The 18,441-nt window shown below is 50.9% G+C and overlaps 1 protein-coding gene across 2 annotated transcripts in view; it reads left to right on the forward strand.

Annotated features, from left to right (window-relative positions):
- The window catches only part of GNAI2 (G protein subunit alpha i2), a 182,950-nt gene that overhangs the window by 116,782 nt on the left and 47,727 nt on the right, over nucleotides 1-18,441 (forward strand). For both annotated transcript variants that reach the window (XM_034775236.1, XM_034775237.1), the window contains one exon: nucleotides 2,804-2,964. In XM_034775236.1, coding sequence (XP_034631127.1) covers nucleotides 2,804-2,964 — 161 coding nt within the window. The remainder of the gene's footprint in view (nucleotides 1-2,803; nucleotides 2,965-18,441) is intronic.

The following is an 18,441-nucleotide window of genomic DNA, read 5'->3' on the forward strand; positions in this document are numbered from 1 at the left end:
AAGCTGGTAATGCCCTGAAATCTTCTAGGGACTTGCGTAAAGGTGTTTTAATAAGTGGGGTCCTTGCTGCTGACCAGTGCTAATTACCTTGCTCCAGTCCTCTGAAGAGCTGGGAGTCAGTGTTTGGGGAGAGTTTTTTGTGATTATTACCCTGAGTAAGTGATTGTGCGCTCTCTCTGCCAGCGAGAGCGGGCACTGCCGTGGGGGACTGCTTTGAATGCATGATTGGCCTAACATCAGCCCTGCAGCTAACAGCTGGAGCAGTTTTGCTTGATGCTAGCTAGTATAAGTGGTGGCAAAATTAAACCACATGCATTAGATGTTTGAGCCTGATATTTTTTTTAACTTCCATTGTAGTGAGTTATTGCTTGTGGTATTGGACAGGGAGAGAGGAAATGTCTAATGATAGCCATAAAATGCTTAATGTCTGTGCACGGTTTCTCTAACTTCAGATCTGCCTCGATGGCTGCCCCCACCCCCAAATAAGTCTTCCAGAATCCCTAAGACAAGATGGCCAGACTGTTGATGCTTCGGCTATGTGCATGAAATAGAGCGGGTCGCAGCCACTCTCCTCGTGAATGCAGTGGAAGCGCCGTAATCAGTACAGCTCCCATTATGCAGTGCTTCACCTTGGCCAAGCTGCTAGCTTCCAGGTGACCTTAAAGCCGCTGAGATTACTAGGGTCCTCTTGTAGGTGCAAATTTCCCAGGCTTGGTGTAGGCCAGGGAAAAGGGGCTGCTTTCCTGGCTTGGCTTGGCTCAGCTCAGGTTTATTAGTAGGACAAGAGCAGGCAAACCAGCTCAGCATGATTCACTGCCTTATAAATGCATGCAGCGTGTAGGACAGACAAGTGCTTACTCTAGCGTTCTTCCCCATTTGCTGCATACCACCTTGTTGCCCTGCAGGTCGATGGGGAGAGCCCTAGCAGCATGTAGCAAGTGCCCAGGTGGCCACTGAGCCATAGTGTGATGTTATGGCTTAAAATACGAGAGGCTTTCTACACCTGAAGAAGCTGGTCCTCCTGCCAAGCCAGCTATGAGCAGAGTGTGTGACTGCAGCAGCAAAACTGTCCGTTCTCCTTAAACCCTGGAGGCAGTTGTACCTGTCAGAAGGGCTCCCAGCAGGAAAAGAGATGTTTAAGCCCTGCCTATGGCCTCCTGGCAGTGTGAAGCTGGCTGGCAGTGCTAGAGGCTGAACCCAGTTTACCTCCTTGGTGCTATCCGTATTCCTGGGCCAAGCGCAGGAGGCTGTGCTGGGAACTGCCAGCACAAAGGAGTTGACAAGGACAGTTCTGCAAACCACACAGGGCTGATGTGGCAGAGCCGGCTGTGGGTTCTCAGCAATTCAGATGAGCTGGGCTCTGCTGGAAGCTTAGTCCCTTGAGGGCTGTCTTGAGCGAGTAGCTACAAATGCTGAGGCAAAGGAATTCTTGATGCTCCAGTCTCCTTCCCACTTCCCAGCAGGGAATGCTTCCATTGTCTTAATTTGGCCTTCCTACTACCTCTCTGTTTGCCACGGAGTCATAAAAGCCAGGGGAGACAAAGCTTCTGCGTTTTTTTTCTTATGGGAGCATCAGCTGGTTGGGTGTCGTGTCCCCCCCCCCTCCCTGGTTTAACAGAGGCCAGTTGAAATGAAATCTAGCTTGTTGTTTGGAGGAGTCCGCAGCTAGGAATGCATCCCTGATACCGTGGCATGGCAGAGGACCTGGTCCTTTCCTTTCTGACCTCTATAGGTTCCTGAGAAGTAAATGTATGTGTAACTGCTGGGCAGTGTGTTTTATGCATTCGCTTCCATGCCTGACCACAGAGGACACTAGTCTGTTACAGTCCCCATTACAGAGCCAGGCTCTTTTAGCACTGGAGGTCCCCAGTGCAGTCCCTGGGCATGCTCAAGCTGGTGGCCGTCACATGTGCTGTTGTGAAAAACTCCTTCAATTAGAAGTGCAGGATGTCTTGGGGACAATGCTGCGATCGGGCCTGAAAAGCTGGAGCTGCAGCAGCCCAGCTGTGTACATGCCAGCAGCCGATCGGCTGGAGAGGCTGTGTCTGATTCTCCCCATGTGTTTGTTGCAGCACGCTTTGATCCTACTTTTAGAGTTTTGCTCAGCACTGGGAGAGCCTGCAGAGCAGTCACAGTGCAGCATCTATTCCGCTGCTCCAAATGATGGACTGATCGAGCCATCTCAGTGACTGGCCAACTCAGTAGGGCTCCCATTCATGTCTATCATTCTGCCTTAGTCGCCAGAATTCCTTGCAGACACTTGACAATCTGTCACCAGTTTCCCCCAGTGTTATAACTTCGGTGCGTGGGCAAGGGAACGAGAGGAGATCTCTGTGTAAATGCAATGGCTCCTGAACAATCTTGCCCAAGTTTCCTTGCTGTAAGGTTACAAGCTAATCCAAATGGTGTATTGCTGTTTCCGGACTAGGTAACCAATGATAAGCCATGACTGCATATTTTTTTTAATTGACATCTAGTTTGTTTGCCTGCCATCAGCCCTGCAAGAAATCAGTGGAGTCTGAACGCGTGGATTTTTCTGCTGGCTTCTTTGCAAAGATTTGAAATGTCACTTGCCCCATTACTCAAAGAAGCGAACCTCCCTGAGGAGGAGTTTCTTGGGAGCCTTAGAGGCACGTGCATGGTACATGGTAGGTGCAAACCTCCTGGGTTTTGGAGCGCTATGTTCCTCTAGTACAAGACTTGGTGAGCAAACTTCAGTGTGATCAGCTTTAATACACAGCAGACTTGAGAAGCAGCTGTTGCTCAGGAACTTCATTGATGTTTGGTTTGCTGTTCCCTGCAGGATGATGCTCGTCAGTTATTTGCACTCTCTTGCACTGCAGAGGAGCAGGGAATCATGCCAGAGGACCTTGCCAATGTGATTCGGAGGCTGTGGGCTGATAATGGCGTCCAGGCCTGCTTTAACCGCTCCCGAGAGTACCAGCTGAATGACTCTGCTGCATAGTGAGTACCTCTCCTCTACTGTCCTCGGGCAGATTTAACCTTGGGCTGAAATGTGCCACAGCGTCAAGTGGCAAGTGCCAAAGGCCAGCCTGTGCAGTGTGTGAAAACTGATGGGGAGCTGCACCCTGATGGTCGTGGCTTGTTAATGCAGATTGGCCATTTTGTCCATGGAGCTGGACACTTGTGCGCGCCACTGTCGTGAGTGCACACACTGCTGTAAGCACGAAAGGGGCAGGTGTAGGATAATGAAACATTGATTATCACTCTGTTAGATTTGCCATGTGACACAGTGGTCTCCATTGCTTCCTCTGGTGCTATCTTAAAATAATCTGTTGTGGTTGCATGTCAATACTGGGCAAGATAAACTAGTCATTGGTGCTGGCTCTTGGCTTCCCCATCAACCATTGTTTGCAGGGACTGTCCTGGGCCCTTTGGGACCAGAGGGAGTAGTCTGGCCAAGGGAGGGGGAGTTCAGGAAAGGGTATGCCACATCCTCTGAGAATAATTCTAGTACAAGTTGAGCACAGTTTGGATGGGAACTGTCCAAGCATTGTGGGGTGTTAGGTCTGGAGTTTCTGGGCTGGGTTGCCCCTTCTTGCCCCCCCATGAGCCTTGCGAATGGGTTAGCTGGAAGCTGGGGAACTGCTCATCATTGCTACCTGGTTTGTGACACAGAGGCTAGCCTGTGTTGCTAACGCAGCCCAAGGGTTGGATCCTATCAGACTGCCCCGGATACACATCCAGGTGGACACCCCTTTGTTCTCCAGGGGATGTTCCTATGACCCCTTGCCCTTGTTTAACGTTTAGGTGATCCTGTGGGACTTGTGCAGAATGCTCCATTGTCCCAGGACCAGGCCCTGCTCTGCCATGTGCGTTGCACAAACTCATCCTTTGTCCCCAGCCCACTGCAGCACCTGGTGCACCTTCCTTCTTACAAGCTCACTCAGAAATTCCTGTCAGGCGCGGCTGGCTCTGAGGCATTGGCTGTAGGGGGCAATTGTAACCTCTCCACCTCCTGGGAACATATCGCAGTTGTGATGGTGGCTGTCTCCCACCCCCTCCTCTCTGGATTGTTTCCCATCTGCTGTTGTAAAGTACAGCCCCACCTCCTCCTCCCAAGGGCAGTAGTTTGGGCTGTCTCCGTACAGCCACAGGCTGGTGGTGGATAGAAGACACTGCTTGGGTTCTTGGGGCCAGCCTCCGCAAGGAGAGCCAGGCTCCAGTTTTGGCTGTAACACATTTTCCTGCATTTGAGTGTGCTTTTTTGGCAAAAATATCCTGGCTCTGGCAGTGTGGGGTGGATGTGATGGGGGGGGAGGGAGAGATGAGTGCCTGTGTCCCACCCACCCACATGGGCTGCGAGGAGAACACACGCTGCATGAGTTCCATGTTGGACCTCAGTCCCTCTCCTCCCTGAGCACCAGAGAGGAACGGTCTGAATATTTATGCCACTATTTCTCCATGGCGTAATTCGATGGCCTGCTTCACAGAGTTGCCTCCCCGCATCCTAGAGCCCTGATGGGCTGCAGGCCGGCAGTGTTTGATTGGTCGCTTGTTGCTGCGTTGCAGTGGAGGTTTCGAGCCTGCCTTGAAACAAGGGGCTCCACTAAAACAACCAACCTCTGTATTGTTGCTCCTCAGCATCCTGGTAAGTGGGCTGCTGTTGTGGCTGCTCTTGGAACAGGAGTGCGTCACTGCATCATGCACTCCATTTCACAAACCCACTGCTAATGTACTTAACGAGTTTACAACGGGCTTGTTGGCAGGGTAACCTGGGGAGAGGTAAACAGACTGCAGGCTCTCCTTTGGGTCAGCTTCTCCTTTCTAAGGGCTGTGGGGTTTTTAAACCACGCCACTCACCACACGAGGAGCTGGAGCCATAGCTGTCCTTCCATGGCGGAGGCCCTGTGTGCATTACCTGGTGCTACCCCTGGGCAGCTCATCTGGCCAGCCCATTTAGTGCTCTGGGACTTCCAGGGTGCAAACAATTTGGGTGTGTTGTGGGGAGACTGGAAACAACTGAAATGAAATTGACTCTGGTCAGTCTTCGCTTCAGCTAGCCCCAGCTGTCAGCCAGGTGTTGCCATTAACTCACCTCCAACCCCTGTGCAAAACTTTCATCTGCATTTAGTGGTGCTTTTAACCCCGGGCTAGCTGGCCTGGCTGGGAGTGAACCTGGGTGCCACTTTCATTGGGTCTGGTAATCTGTCCACTTTGCATTGAGGACACAGGCTAAAGCACTGCAGTGCTGCTAGTCCTCCAGTGCCTTCCCACAATTCCCCCCGCGCCCAGAAGGACAGCCAAGTTTCCCACTGTTGACTGGAAAACAGTCCTAGAGCGGCTTGCCTGAGTGTAGTGCAGAGCTCCCTGGGACATGCTCCCAGGAGTTCCAGCCACACGCACAGGGGAGTGCAGCATCACAGGCAGGGCTTTGTAGCGGGGTGCTACACACCCAGGTTAGGCTGACCTAGGGCTGACCAGCTAGGTTTACACTGCAGTGAAGACGAACCCTTTTGTCCCAGGCACTCTTTTGGAGAAGGCATATTTGCAAATCCAGAGCTGCAGTTGCTTCTCTTTAGGGTGCTGAAGCTATGCTGGCGGCACCCGGGGGATCACACACACACACACACATAACAGAACTAGAAAGGAGGATGTTTCGCAACCATGTCCTCATATTGCAGCTCTTGTGCCCAACAGTCTCCTGACTGCAATGGTGAGGCCCAGCCATCAGGCCAGAGGATGGGGGGGGGCGGACGGACCTGAGTCCCACCCAGCCTTCCTGGTTCCTTTTGCCTCTGGCACATCCAGATCTGTGGATTGCCCTCAGAGTCCCAACTGGTCTTTCTGGACAGGGAGGGGTCTCTGAATTGCCCCTCCCTCTTCCTCTCCTCTGCCAGAGGAGTCAGTGTGTGAGAGGAGATTATCCCTCTCGCTTAATGAGCAAATATTTCATTACAGTGATAAGGAGCCATGGCTGGCTGGGCTGACTGGGGAAACACCCTCAGCAGAACCTCCCATTGCACATGTTCCGTGGGCTCCAGCACAGAGACTGTAGGCAAATGCCCCAGTTTTGCCAAAAAGGTCGGGATGGCCAGGACAGAGTTTTAAAAAGGGACTGTCCTGGCGAAACAGGACATATGGTCACCATAGTCAAATGAAATCGAATTTTAAAAACTGACATACTCTTGGTCCAAACATCAACACAGCTGCTGATAGGACAGCAGCACTTCTCCTCAGCCCTATTTGTGAGCAGTTTAAATTACATGTACTTTTGCTTTAAGACCTCATTGCTTTTATATAAAAAAGGCTTTTGTCTCGGCATAATCACTTACAACTCCAGCTTTCCTTGCCCTGTCAGATATGTGGAGAGGCTGGAGGGAATTCAGAGAGGTACAAAAAGTGTCATGAAATCGACTGATGGGGAGAAATTGTCAAGGATGTACAGCTCAACTAAGCGACAGCTAATGGTGGGAGAAATGTCTCCAAGTTTTGACACATGCAGATAAAGATAGGGTGATCCAAGAAGGGGCATAAACGAGTGAAATAGAGCAAAGGAAAACTTGGGGACAGTGAGATCTATTTTACTGTGGAATAGTCTCTCCAAGGAAAGGGACTGAAAGCCCCATGATACATTTAAACTTAGTTCAGTCTATCCTCCAGGGCTTTGTCTAAAGAGGACAAATTCTGTCTTGGCAGGCAGATGAGCAAGCTCTTTTCCATCTCTAACTTACACAGCCCTCATGGGACTTTGTCAAAGGGCCATCAAAGCAGCCATGGAAACAAATGCAACAGGCTTGCTCATCTGCTGCTCAGGAGAGGAAGAGCCAAGCTTTGGGGTGAGCCATCAGATCCTGGCTGATTAGTACAGTGAATAACCTCTGTTCAGCAAGCCCTACAGTTATAGCCATTCCCCAGGGCTTCTGCATCCAGTACAGCAGTAGTTCTCAAACTTTTGTACTGGTGACCCCTTTCACATAGCAAACCCCTGAGTGCGACACCCCCTCCCCCCCATAAAAATGTATTTTTATTTATATATTTAATACCATTATAAATGCTGGATGCAAAGTGGGGTTTGGCGTGGAGGCTGACCCCTCGCGACCCCCTGAGGGGTCCTGACCCCCAGTTTGAGAACCCCTGCAGTACAGCATATAGCCTCTGTAAGTCAGAAGGGAAATGCGTCAGATAGCCCTAGCATTTTCAGACCTGGGTGCCTAGAATAAAGCTCTCAAGATCCCTGTTTACACACTTCAATCAAAGTGGCTGGTGTTTCAGACATGCCTAAATCCCACTGAAGATGGGAGATGCATTTGCTCAGCACTCTTGGTAATTAGGCCGCTTTTGTTTAGGTTCCTAAATGAGGATTTAAGAGTCTAACTTGAAGCTCCAGATTTGAGCCTGCTGGGCTGTATATCATATAGAACAATCTGCAGCACTCACTGTCTTTCTGAGTAACCAGGATGTGTTCGTGTCATGTAACTCCTCGAGCTCTGATCCACTGGAGTACGTCTGCAGCTACAGCTTGCAAAGCAAAGTGTGCCCTTCCAAGTCACATGGCAAGTGTGTCTGTCTTCATGGTTTTTTTTTCTTGGCTGCCTGTGGAGCACCAAGAGCCACTGAGAGTTCACTTCATGTGATTCTTAGCTTGTACAGGGGAATGTTCTGCAGCCAACGATTCTCCTTGGGGGATGGCTTTATTTCTGCCTTTCTTTCTCCTGCTCTGGACAAGGGCTTTAGATAAAGGGAAATAGACTTTCTGTATCTCCTTACAAGATAAATTCTATCCCTTTCTTGTTGCTGTTGTTACATTTCAGTGCTTGAAAGACTTTAAAAAAATGCTTTAAAGAAACCCCACATGAAAATGTCTGCTTTGAAGAGAAGAGCATCTTAAACGCAAGAAGAAGAATTTTTTAGGTGAACTTGAATTCTACAGAAGTCTAGAAGAGCCTGTAAGGGGCTGATTGAGTTCCATCATGGCATTATCTGGACCTATCCTCCGGTACACTCCATCAATGCTAGTAGGTAGGCTTTCATGTCAGAAATATGGGAAGCTGCAGAGTGAACGGTAAGAAAAGAATTAGGTGCTGTGATCGAGATTGACAGCTTGTGAGGACATTTTCAAGCAGAATGTGCATCCAGCTGCATTATGGCCCTACCCAAGGCCAACACGGTTTGGGCACAGTTTGGGCTGGGCACGAGTCACAAGACTACTAGCTTTAGAACTTCTGAGAGGAGGAACCATAAACCTCAAGTGCAAACATTGATCTGGAATTAACTATAGCAAAAGTGACGGAGCAGCTGAACAAACTATTCTTGTAAGGGCCCAAGATGCTTTCCTCAGGGGAAAGGTCCAGTAGATGTGCTTCCCATGGCATTGGTAAGGGCATGCATTGTTTTGTGGGGTTGAACATGCTTTAACTTCCAGATCTGGAGCAGCAGACTATGCTCCCATGCAGAAAAAAGATTCTACCCGTGGAAGGCTACATCACCTTTCGGTTTGGCAGTCTAACGGCTAGAATTTGAGCAAGCAAATGAGTCCCTCTCTCAAGATGCTCAGGTACACTTGTAGAAGTAGTTATTCTCCCCATTTTGGAACTAACCCAGATGTGTTCCATCCAGGGGAGGCAGTTGCTGATTCTGACACTGTCAGTATATGTCCTTCAGGCTTACCGTTACTGATGCTTTTCAAATTCTGCCAGACGTGACTTTTTTGGAAACTCTCTAAAAGGCAGAGAGTTTACCAACTGAAACCTCTTCCTGTAAACTGCCTCGGTGTCATCGTCAATTAGCCTGGGAAAGAAAATACCCCATTGTGGAGTGGCCTGGTGTAACCTTTGGAAATGGCCCCTGCCTGTGGATGCTCCATGTGGTTTGTGTGTTGGAGCTCTGTGGTCACAAGGCTAGTCAGATTTTGTGCCATCCACGCTCAGCAAAAGCAGACTGTGAAAGCTGGGCATTTTTTGTTTGCCTTGGCTCAAAGCAGCTGTTCCAAACCTACACTGACAGCTGTATGAGAGTCCTGGCTCCCATTTTACTGTAACAAAGGGGATGCAGGAAATGCCGCTTGGAAAGCTGAGCACCTGGCGTAACCCACTGAGAAACCTTCAGAAGACCAAGCCAACTCCACTTAAGTTCCCAGGCCCATCTTTTGGAGGTGTTTTACAGGTTTCCTCTGAGGATGAGGACTGACCTTGTCCTCGAAGGAAATGTGTACCACACCTTCAAAAGATGAGCCTGGAAATTGAAATATAGAGCGATCTGGATCACTAGGAAAGTTGGATGCAAGCAAACCGTGTGTTTTTAATACAGCCAAATATAGTTATACATCCAGGATCAAAGAAAGTGGGCCATACTTACAAGATGGAGGACTCTGTCCTGGGAAGCAGTGACTCTGAAAAAGACTTGGAGGTTGTGGTGGATAATTGGGTGAATCATGAGCTCCCAGTGCGACGTTATGGCCAAAAGAGCTAATGCAATCCTGGGCTGTATAAACAGGGGAATCTCTAGTAGGAGCAGAGAAGTTATTTTGCCTCTGTATTTGACAGTGGTACAACCACTGCTGGAATCCTGTGTCCAGTTCTGGTGTCCACAACTCAAGAAGGATGTTGGTAAATTGGAGAGGGTTCAGAGAAGAGCCAGGAGAACGATTAAAGGATTGGAAAACCTGCCTGAGAATGGTAACCTCAAGGAATTCAATCTACGTAGCTTAACAAAGAGTAGGTTGGGGAGTGACTTGTTCAGTTTGTAAGTACCTAGCTGGGGAACAAATATTTGCTAAATGCTCAAAACTGGAGACCTTAGCTTGTTTGAATCCTAGTAGCTTCACTTGCAAAACAACTGTAATAAGAATCCCCCCTGAAATGGCACACAGTGTACACAAGCAGAATGGTCTGGTGGATAGAGCACTGGATTGGGGCTGTGGAGATGAGGGTCTATCCTTGGCTTCGCCACTGGCCTGTTGGATGACCTTAAACAAGTCACTGCTCCCTGGTGCCTCAGTTTCCCCAACTATAAAAAGGGGTTGTGATGGGTTGGATCACAGAAACCCCCTGGGAGCTGTCACCTGATGTGCCCCATCTACTCCTACCCCTGCTTTCCCTGCCAGCTCAGGACTCCAGCACCCCGTCTTGCTGAGCCAGACACTCCCATCTGCTCCAACAAAGACCCAGGGTCTGAATTACTTGCCCCGAAGCTGCAGGTTTACCTGAAAGCAGCTAACAGAAGTGTTCCTGTCGTTAACACTCAGATGCCCAACTCCCAATGGGGTCTAAACCCAAATAAATCAGTTTTACCCTGTATAAAGCTTACAGCGTAAACTCATAAATTGTTCGCCCTCTATAACACTGATAGAGAGAGATGCACAGTTGTTTGCTCCTCCAGGTATTAATATATACTCTGAGTTAATAGGTAAAAAGTGATTTTATTAAATACAGAAAGTAGGATTTAAGTGGTTCCAAGTAGTAACAGATAGAACAAAGTAAGTCACCAAGCAAAATAAAATAAAATGCACAAATCTGTGTGATCGAACTGAATACAGATAATCTCACCCTCAGAGATGCTTCAGTAAGTTTTTTTTTTTTTCCTCCTCCCTCCTCTCCCCCCCCCCCACACGACTGGACACCTTCCAGGCCTGGGCACATTTTCCTCCTGGTACAGCTCTTGTTCCAGCTCAGGTGGTAGCTAGGGGATTCTTCATGATGGCTTCTCTCTTCCCTTTGTTCTGTTCCACCCCTTTATATATCTTTTTCATAAGGTGGGAATCCTTTGTCCCTCTCTGGATTCCCACCCCCTCCTTCGCAATGGAAAGACACCAGGTTAAAGATGGATTCCAGTTCAGGTGACATGATCACATGTCACTGCAAGACTTCATTGCCCACTTGCCAGCACACACGTATACAGGAAGAGTTACAGGTAAAACAGAGCCATGTGCAGACAATGGTCCTGGTTAATGGGAGTCATCAAGATTCCAAACCACCATTAATGGCCCACACTTTGCATAATTACAATAGGCCCTCAGAGTTACATTTCATATTTCTAGTTTCAGATACAAGAGAGGGAAATTTATACAAATAGGATGATCACACTCAGTAGATTGTAAGCTTTGTAATGATACCTTACAAGAGACCTTTTGCACGAAGCATATTCCAGTTACATTATATTCACCCATTAGCATATTTTTATAAAACCATATAGACTGTAATGTCACAGGGGTGTAATGAGACTGACCTCCTTTGTAAAGTACTTTGAGACCTACTGGCAAAAGGTTTATGTAAGAGCTAGGTAGTATTAAATTACCTTTTGGGGCGGCCTCTCCAGTTCAGAGGTATGGCTTCCAACTCTAAATAGTAAATTCTCTCCCCCTGGAGCAAACAGCATTTTCTTACAGCATCCCCTCCTGACAACTGGAGTCTTCAGCACGTCACCTTGCAGTAGTAGCTCAGTTCATGAAAGCCTTCAGCTAACACGCTCTTTGAACGAGCATTCTGAGCTTGTGAGGGCAGGCTTCCAACCCTCCAGCTATTCCAACCATAGAGAGAGACAGACAGCTGGGACCAGCCTCAGTTTGCCTCAACAGTGCTTCAATTGCACTCTGATCAGCTGTGTGTACATGTGTGTGTGTGTCTGCTTTGCACCGAGAATGGCCAGCCCGTTTGCTGGGAGAGTTCCCTAACAGGAGGGAAATGAAAGAGCCCTCAGTGCTAGTAACTTTGAACTGCAAGTCAGTGAATTTCTTACTTTTTAGGGGGGAGCTGACAGCAAGAGGAAAAACCTCCTCCCCTCTTTCCTTTTTTCTGACCCACTTGTGGGGAGGGGATGCTAAGCTCTGTGAAGGTCAGAATTCTAGCCATAGCCCAACCATTTGCCTCTCCCTTTGCCTGGAAAGGGCAACTAGAAATGTCTGCTCCTGGCCCTGGACCAGAGGACTCTCTATTACCCCCAGACTCAAGCCTCATTGAGACTCCAGGAGAAACCCCATTGCGTTCATTTCAGCAGTGCAGACTGGATGTAATGGGTTTGTCTGTAATCAGTACCATATGGCTGAGTGCATATTCTTGCCCTGATTCTCATTTGCATTAAGACTCTTTGATGCTGCTCTGGTGATTCTAATTGACACCCCCTTGAGGACCCAGAGCAGCAGAAAAGACCCTCAGTGCACATGAGAATTAGGCGTTCCATTCCTCGGCAAGAGCGCTCCAGAACCTGGCAGTGACGTACCAGAGAACTCCGACAGTTTATCTAAATAGTTTTCCCCAAGAAATTTTATATTAAAATGCTGTTTTCAAGTTCTTTTGGGGGAACCTCCACGGTCTGTCTTCATTGTATCTCTGTGGTGCAACCTGGTCATCTAGAGGAGCCAGATGTGGCTCCAGCTGCTCTCTCAGACCAGCAAGGGGTCACTAGCAAGTGGCATGATGTGCTGCTGTCTCTCATTCCTAGGACTGAACATCCCTTGATTGCATGGGACTGAGAGAGCCTGACAACCTCAACCTCTGATTGCCTGAGATGATGGTGTGTTGCACTGCAGCTATATCACCAGACCAGCATTCCAAGTACAAGGGATTTCCCGGAAGGCTTTTAGTTAGAGAGGAGAATAAGGGGCTGGTGATATGGGGTATCTTCCCAGTTATACTGGTAAAGTTAAACCGCTCTAGTTATACCAGTATAACACCCCATGTTAACATTCCTGGTATAAGTTCTTTTTTTCAGCTTAGCTTAAATCACTTCCAACATGATCTAAACTAAACTGAAAAAGGGCCCTTAATAAAAAGGCCATCAGTGAAAGCGTCCACATGCAGAGTTATACTGGTAGAACTCTAGCAGTTTCAATTCACACCCTACCTTCTACGACTTCCCCATGTAGACAAGCCCTGAGAGGATGGCATCCAGAATACCCTGCGTTGCTTTCATTGTCCCAAATTCTTTATTGTATGGAGACCAGATTGTCTGGTACAGGTTTATGCTAATGTCTAACCAGACAAGAATGCGTGCTTTGCTGGTGGCAGCCGTCGTTCTTTGAGTGCTTGCTCATACGATTCCAATTAGGTGTTGTGCATGCCACATGCAGAGTTCGCTGGAAGGTTTTTCCCCTAGCAGCACCTGTCGGGTCGGCTCTGGAGCCCCCTTGAGTTGCACCTTCATAGGGCCACATATAGGGCCCTGCCGACACGCCGTCTCTCCAGTTCCTTCTTACTGTCAGTGGTGGTCATTGGAGCGTTTCATCTCTAGTCTTCAACGAGCGAACCTCTAGCATATCTTCTGTAAATTTAATTAATTTAATTTAATTAATGGAGATATCCTATCTCCTAGAACTGGAAGGGACCTTGAAAGGTCATCGAGTCCAGCCTCCTGCCTTCACTAGCAGGAGCAAGTACTGATTTTGCCCCAGATCCCTAAGTGGCCCCCTCAAGGATTGAACTCACAACCCTGGGTGTAGCAGGCCAATGCTCAAACCACTGAGCTATCCCTCTCCCTCTTTAAATAGTTAAAGATAGTTTAAAAAATTGCTGTAGTTAGACATCTAGACTTGGGGTACAGGGGAGTGTTTCCCTTCCCTGCTTCCCTGTCCCTCTTCCAGGCCTGGGGCATGCCTCGGACCCAGGGGTTTAAGCCATGTAGGGTTTGCCAGAAGCCTATGCCCAAGGGCGACCCGCACTCAGCTTGTCTAAAGTGGTTGGGGGAGTCCCATCAAGCAAACAGGTGCAAGATCCGTAGGAGCTTTTGCACCCACGAAGAAAGAGAGGGATCACAGACTAAAGTTGCTACTAATGGAAGCAGCTCTCTGCCCTCAGTCTGAGTCGAGCCCCATGGACACGGCACTGGCCCCCTCAGTGTTGGTGCACAGCGCGCCGGCTTCAGTCCGGGAGGTGCTGAGGAAGGACTCTGGCGTCAAAGACCCTCAGCACTGGCACTCCCTGGCGCTGAGCACGGTGCGGGATCCATCTCGGAACCACTCAGTCTCCTGTCCTGAAGTAGTAGTACAGGAAGACTGAGAGAGGGCACTCCCCTTCCTGTGCACAGGAACCTGAACCCAACGGAGGGAGACCGGTGCAAGACCACAGCTCCCCTCCAGTCAGCAGCCGGCACCGTTGACTCTGGGCCCACGGGAGGGACTGTTGAGTCCCGTGCCACCGGAGAAGACCTTGGTGGAAGATTTGGACCTCCCATCCACACCCGAGATTTATGAAGCAACGCGGGACCTGATAACATTGACAGTGTCACAACACCGGTCCTGAGGCCCCAAACGACTCAGAGGCCACTGGTGAAGTCCAGGGGCAAGCCAACTATGACTCGGCAATCATCTACAGTGCCCCGGCACCGATTTCTAGCAACAACAGGCACAGCACCGTCATGGTCCCCGTGCACGGATTCATCTGAATCCGCATTGGACACTGACTCGTGTGTCCTGGAGAAGCTGACACCGTAGCCACTGGCACTCCCAGTCAGCAAGGATGACCCACTATTTCCCCTCGGTACCATGGCCACTACAATGGCAGGTACCAGCTCAGATGCAGACCCAGTGGCTCTGCTGGACTCCGTGCGCTTACCACCAGTCCCAGGGGTACGCTCCTTTTCAGTTGTGTCTGAGAGGAGGACTGCCTCCAGGGCCAGGGATTTCTTCCGGGCATTAGCCACCACTACTGCCGCCAGCCAGTAGCGTAGCTAGGGGGGTTCAGGGGAAGCAGCCGCTTCCCCTCAGTACATTTTTCAAAAGCGGCACTGCTGGGGTCTTGCAGGCAAGTGGGGGGGCAGCACGGCCGGACTCTGGAGGATCCATTTGGGGGGGTGCAGCGGGCACGGCCAGAGGAGCAAAGGGGCCGGCTCCTCAGCCATTGCGCCCCACGCGGCCCAACATCACCGCCGCAGCCGCCTCCTGTGTCGGCTCAGGGCTCGGTGGCCGAGCGCGCCGCAGTTGGCGGACAGCTTCCCTCTCCCTGGCAGCTTCCTGATTCCAGGCCGAGGGAAGCAGGAAGCTGCCAGGGAGAGGGGATCTGCCCTCCAGCTGCCCCTCGCCTGCTGTGGGCTCCTCCTCTGCAGCGCTGCCTGCCGTGGGGCTGGGGCTCTCTCGGGGCTCTGTCCTGCACATGCCCAGCACCCCTGGGGCTGCTCCTGCCTCCCCGGGCTGGCCCCAGATCCCCTCTCCCGGGGAGCTGCGGTCCTGCTGCGGCTTGCGCCCCTTTGCCTCCTCCGCGGGGCAGGCAGCCCCAGAGGGTTGAGGCCGTGCCACCCCTCTCCCAGCTTCCCCCTCCAGGCTCCAGCAGCCCTCGCACTGCCCTGCTGGGCCTGTTCAGCTGTCGGCCCCAGCAGGGGGCTAACCTGGGATGGGGTTCACGCCTGGCGTGCTCTATACTTGGGGCGAGGCAGAGATGGAGGAGCAGGCGTTCAGTGGCCCTGCTGGCCGGACTACCAGCTCCACGGAGCCGCCGCTGCCTCCTTGAGGCCAAGCGAGGCTGCAGAGACCCAGCGGGACCCTGTGCCCTCCCCAGTCGGGGAAGAGAATGAGAGTCCCTCCCCTTCGGCCCAGATGGGAAGGTGAGTGACCAAGCGCGCTCTGGGCGCTCAGCCTGGGGCCCAGTGCCCCATCCCTCTGCCTGATGCCCCTCGCAACACCCCATCTCGCCCGGTGCCCCCCAGGGCCTGCCAGGCGGATGGCACCAGGTCCTGCCCTCATGCAACCTGCCCCTACTGTGCAGGTGAAGGGGGTGGCCCGGCCCGGGAGGAGTCACAGCAAAGCTCCGCCTGGAGCTGGTGCAGGAGATGAGCGGGGCTCTCAGCCCAGGCTCTGGCATCAGCCTGCAGCGGGAGTGGAGCCACCTCCCCGCCAGCCCGGCTCAGCCCAGCCCCGCTCTTAAAGGGACACGGACCCCACTGCGGCTTGGCCTGGCCCGGGGCATGGGGGGGGGGGTGTCAGGGTGCGTGCAGGGGGCTCCCGGGTGCCTGCAGGGCCCTGGCAATAGATGGGTCTGGAGGAGCCAGCCAAAGGGGGTGGGGAGTGTGGAGTGGCCGGAGGAGGAGCCGGAGGGGGGGAGGGCAGGCCGGAGGAGGAGCCGGGGGGGGGGGGGTGCCTTTTTTATGTTTGCTCCCCCTGCTCTTAAAACCTGGCTACTCCACTGCCGCCAGCGCCTCGATTGGTACCATGCCCGGCACCGACAACAGACCCGGCACCATACCTGGCACCGCGGCTACACTGAGTACCATGGACAGTGCAGCTGTTGCAACCGGTACCGGGGCCAGCACTGAAGCAGACGCCGACGTGGAGGCGGAGCCGCAGTGTTTTGAGGAGCCTGATGGGCAGGAGGGGATTCCCATATTCCAGGCTCCTCCTCCTCCTCCTCATCTCCAGATGAGGCAGTGGCAGGAACATCCTCAGGGCCCACCTTGAACTTCTGAGATGGGTTGCTTAGAACCTTGGGGTACAGATGGAGGAGGTCACCAAGGTGTCAGACCCAATGGTAGACAGTTTATCCCTGGCAGGACCCATCAGGGTGGCCCTTCCCCTGAAAAAGACCATTCAGGAGAACACAAAAACCCTGTGGCAAACACCATCCTCTCTGGCTCCTACAGCTAAGGGAGCTGAGAGAAAGTACTTTGTGCCCTCCAAGGGCTATGAATACTTGTTTACCCATCCCCCGCCAGACTCATTGGTAGTGGCAGCTGTTAACGTGAGGGAAAGGCAAGGACCTACCCCTCAAGCTAAGGATGCAAAGAAGCTGGACCTCTTCAGGAGGAAGATATGCTCCACTGGAGGGCTCCAGCTTCGTATCGCAAACCAGCAATCGATCCTTAGCCGTTATAACTTCAAGTCATTGGATGTAATGTCCAAATTCTCAGACCTTGTCCCACCGGACTTGGATAATAACACAGCTGCAAAGGCATTAACTAGCTGGGTGGTGGTAAGCTCCTGGTGGGTATTAAGCTGGTAAGTAAGCTGCCATCGTCATCATCATTCTGCTCCTGTGCTTTCATTTACTCTCCAGCCCTGTGTACCTGAGATCTAGCGCTGCTTTCCTTAACTGTTGGCTGAATAACCATTAACTTACTGATAAGAATCCTACGCATGTTTGTATAACACTGGGAAATCTCTGTAGAAACAAGCTACTGCTACCAGGCTTCCAAGGCTCAGTCCATAATAATCGGCTACTTTCCCCAGGATAGTCATTGTTCCTGCCTTGGGCAGCTTCAGTGTCTTCACTTTGTGGAGGAACGTCTCAAAGGATGATTATTTTCACCATGAAGAATGGCTTTTTTTATGTCTCAGGCTTGTATTTTTCTCCCACTCCTGCATGCTCATATGGTGGATCATCTGCTCCAGCCAGGCGCTGAGAGAAGAGTGCTGGCTCTGACGTTATCTCTACCATTTAAGGCTGTGTGTATTTTTACGTTTAAACAAGCAGGAGGTTGGTTATCATAAGATACGCTTTTCCCTGAGGTGGTGGTAGACTCTATAATGACAAGCTGATGATGGAGTCTCATCTGGCTGGAGAAGTAGAGCTGTGTGTAAGTAATGCAAGCACGGCTTGGAAGTTGGGGGAGAAGGAAAGAATCTGTCAGGAGCCTCACAGGTATTTTCAGATAAGGTCCATTTACCATTATTAATTCATTTCCGTGCCCTTTCCAGACAAGCCCTGCAGCTTCACAGCATCAAGTGTGTTCAGTGCAAAAATCAATGCTAATGCAGTATTAATGGTGAGTTTAAACTCCCACAGGTCTGGAAAATTCAACAGCATCACATCTCTAAAATACAGCCTTACCATCTGCACAGCTAACACTCAGCCAGGCTCTCATCACACATCTTGATTATTGCAACATCTCTCTCTCTGACTTTGACAAATGCAGGCTTTCCCCACTCATATCCAGCTAGAATGCTGCTACATAGATCTTTTTCCTCCTCTGTTGCTTTGACCATGGTATCCTGCCCTTTGCATCACTCCACTGCCCCCCCCCATCACATCAAACAATAGCTGTTTGTCTTCCCTTTTAAGGCCCTTCAGTCAGTCCCCACCCTACTTATCTTCTCCCCTTTGCTATCAGTCAACTCTCACCTTGGATCAGCCCGTGATGCTGCCTCCACTGCCCACTGGTTACGTTTTCAAACAAGGCCCTTTGTGCTCCTGCCATGCTTACCAATACTCTCTCATTGTTCACTTGTACACCTCCGTCCCTGTCCATCTCTTGTCACGCTTAGCCTGCAAGCCCCTTGGGGCAGGGACCATATTTTTGTTCTGTTTGTACAGCACCTGGCACAGTGGGGTCTGAGTTCATGGCACTATGGCAATCCAAATAACTGTTATGGTTCCCATAACATCTGTCCCTCTCTCCAGTTGTGCATATGTGCTATTTTGTCTAGCTCAGGGGTAGGCAACCTATGGCACGTGCGCCAAAGGCGGCACACAAGCTGATTTTCAGTGGCACTCTCACTGCCCGGTCCTGGCCAGCGGTCCGGGGGGCTCTGCATTTTAATTTGATTTTAAATGAAGCTTC

Source organism: Trachemys scripta, chromosome 7, assembly GCF_013100865.1.
Source record: "Trachemys scripta elegans isolate TJP31775 chromosome 7, CAS_Tse_1.0, whole genome shotgun sequence".
Taxonomy (NCBI): domain Eukaryota; kingdom Metazoa; phylum Chordata; order Testudines; family Emydidae; genus Trachemys; species Trachemys scripta.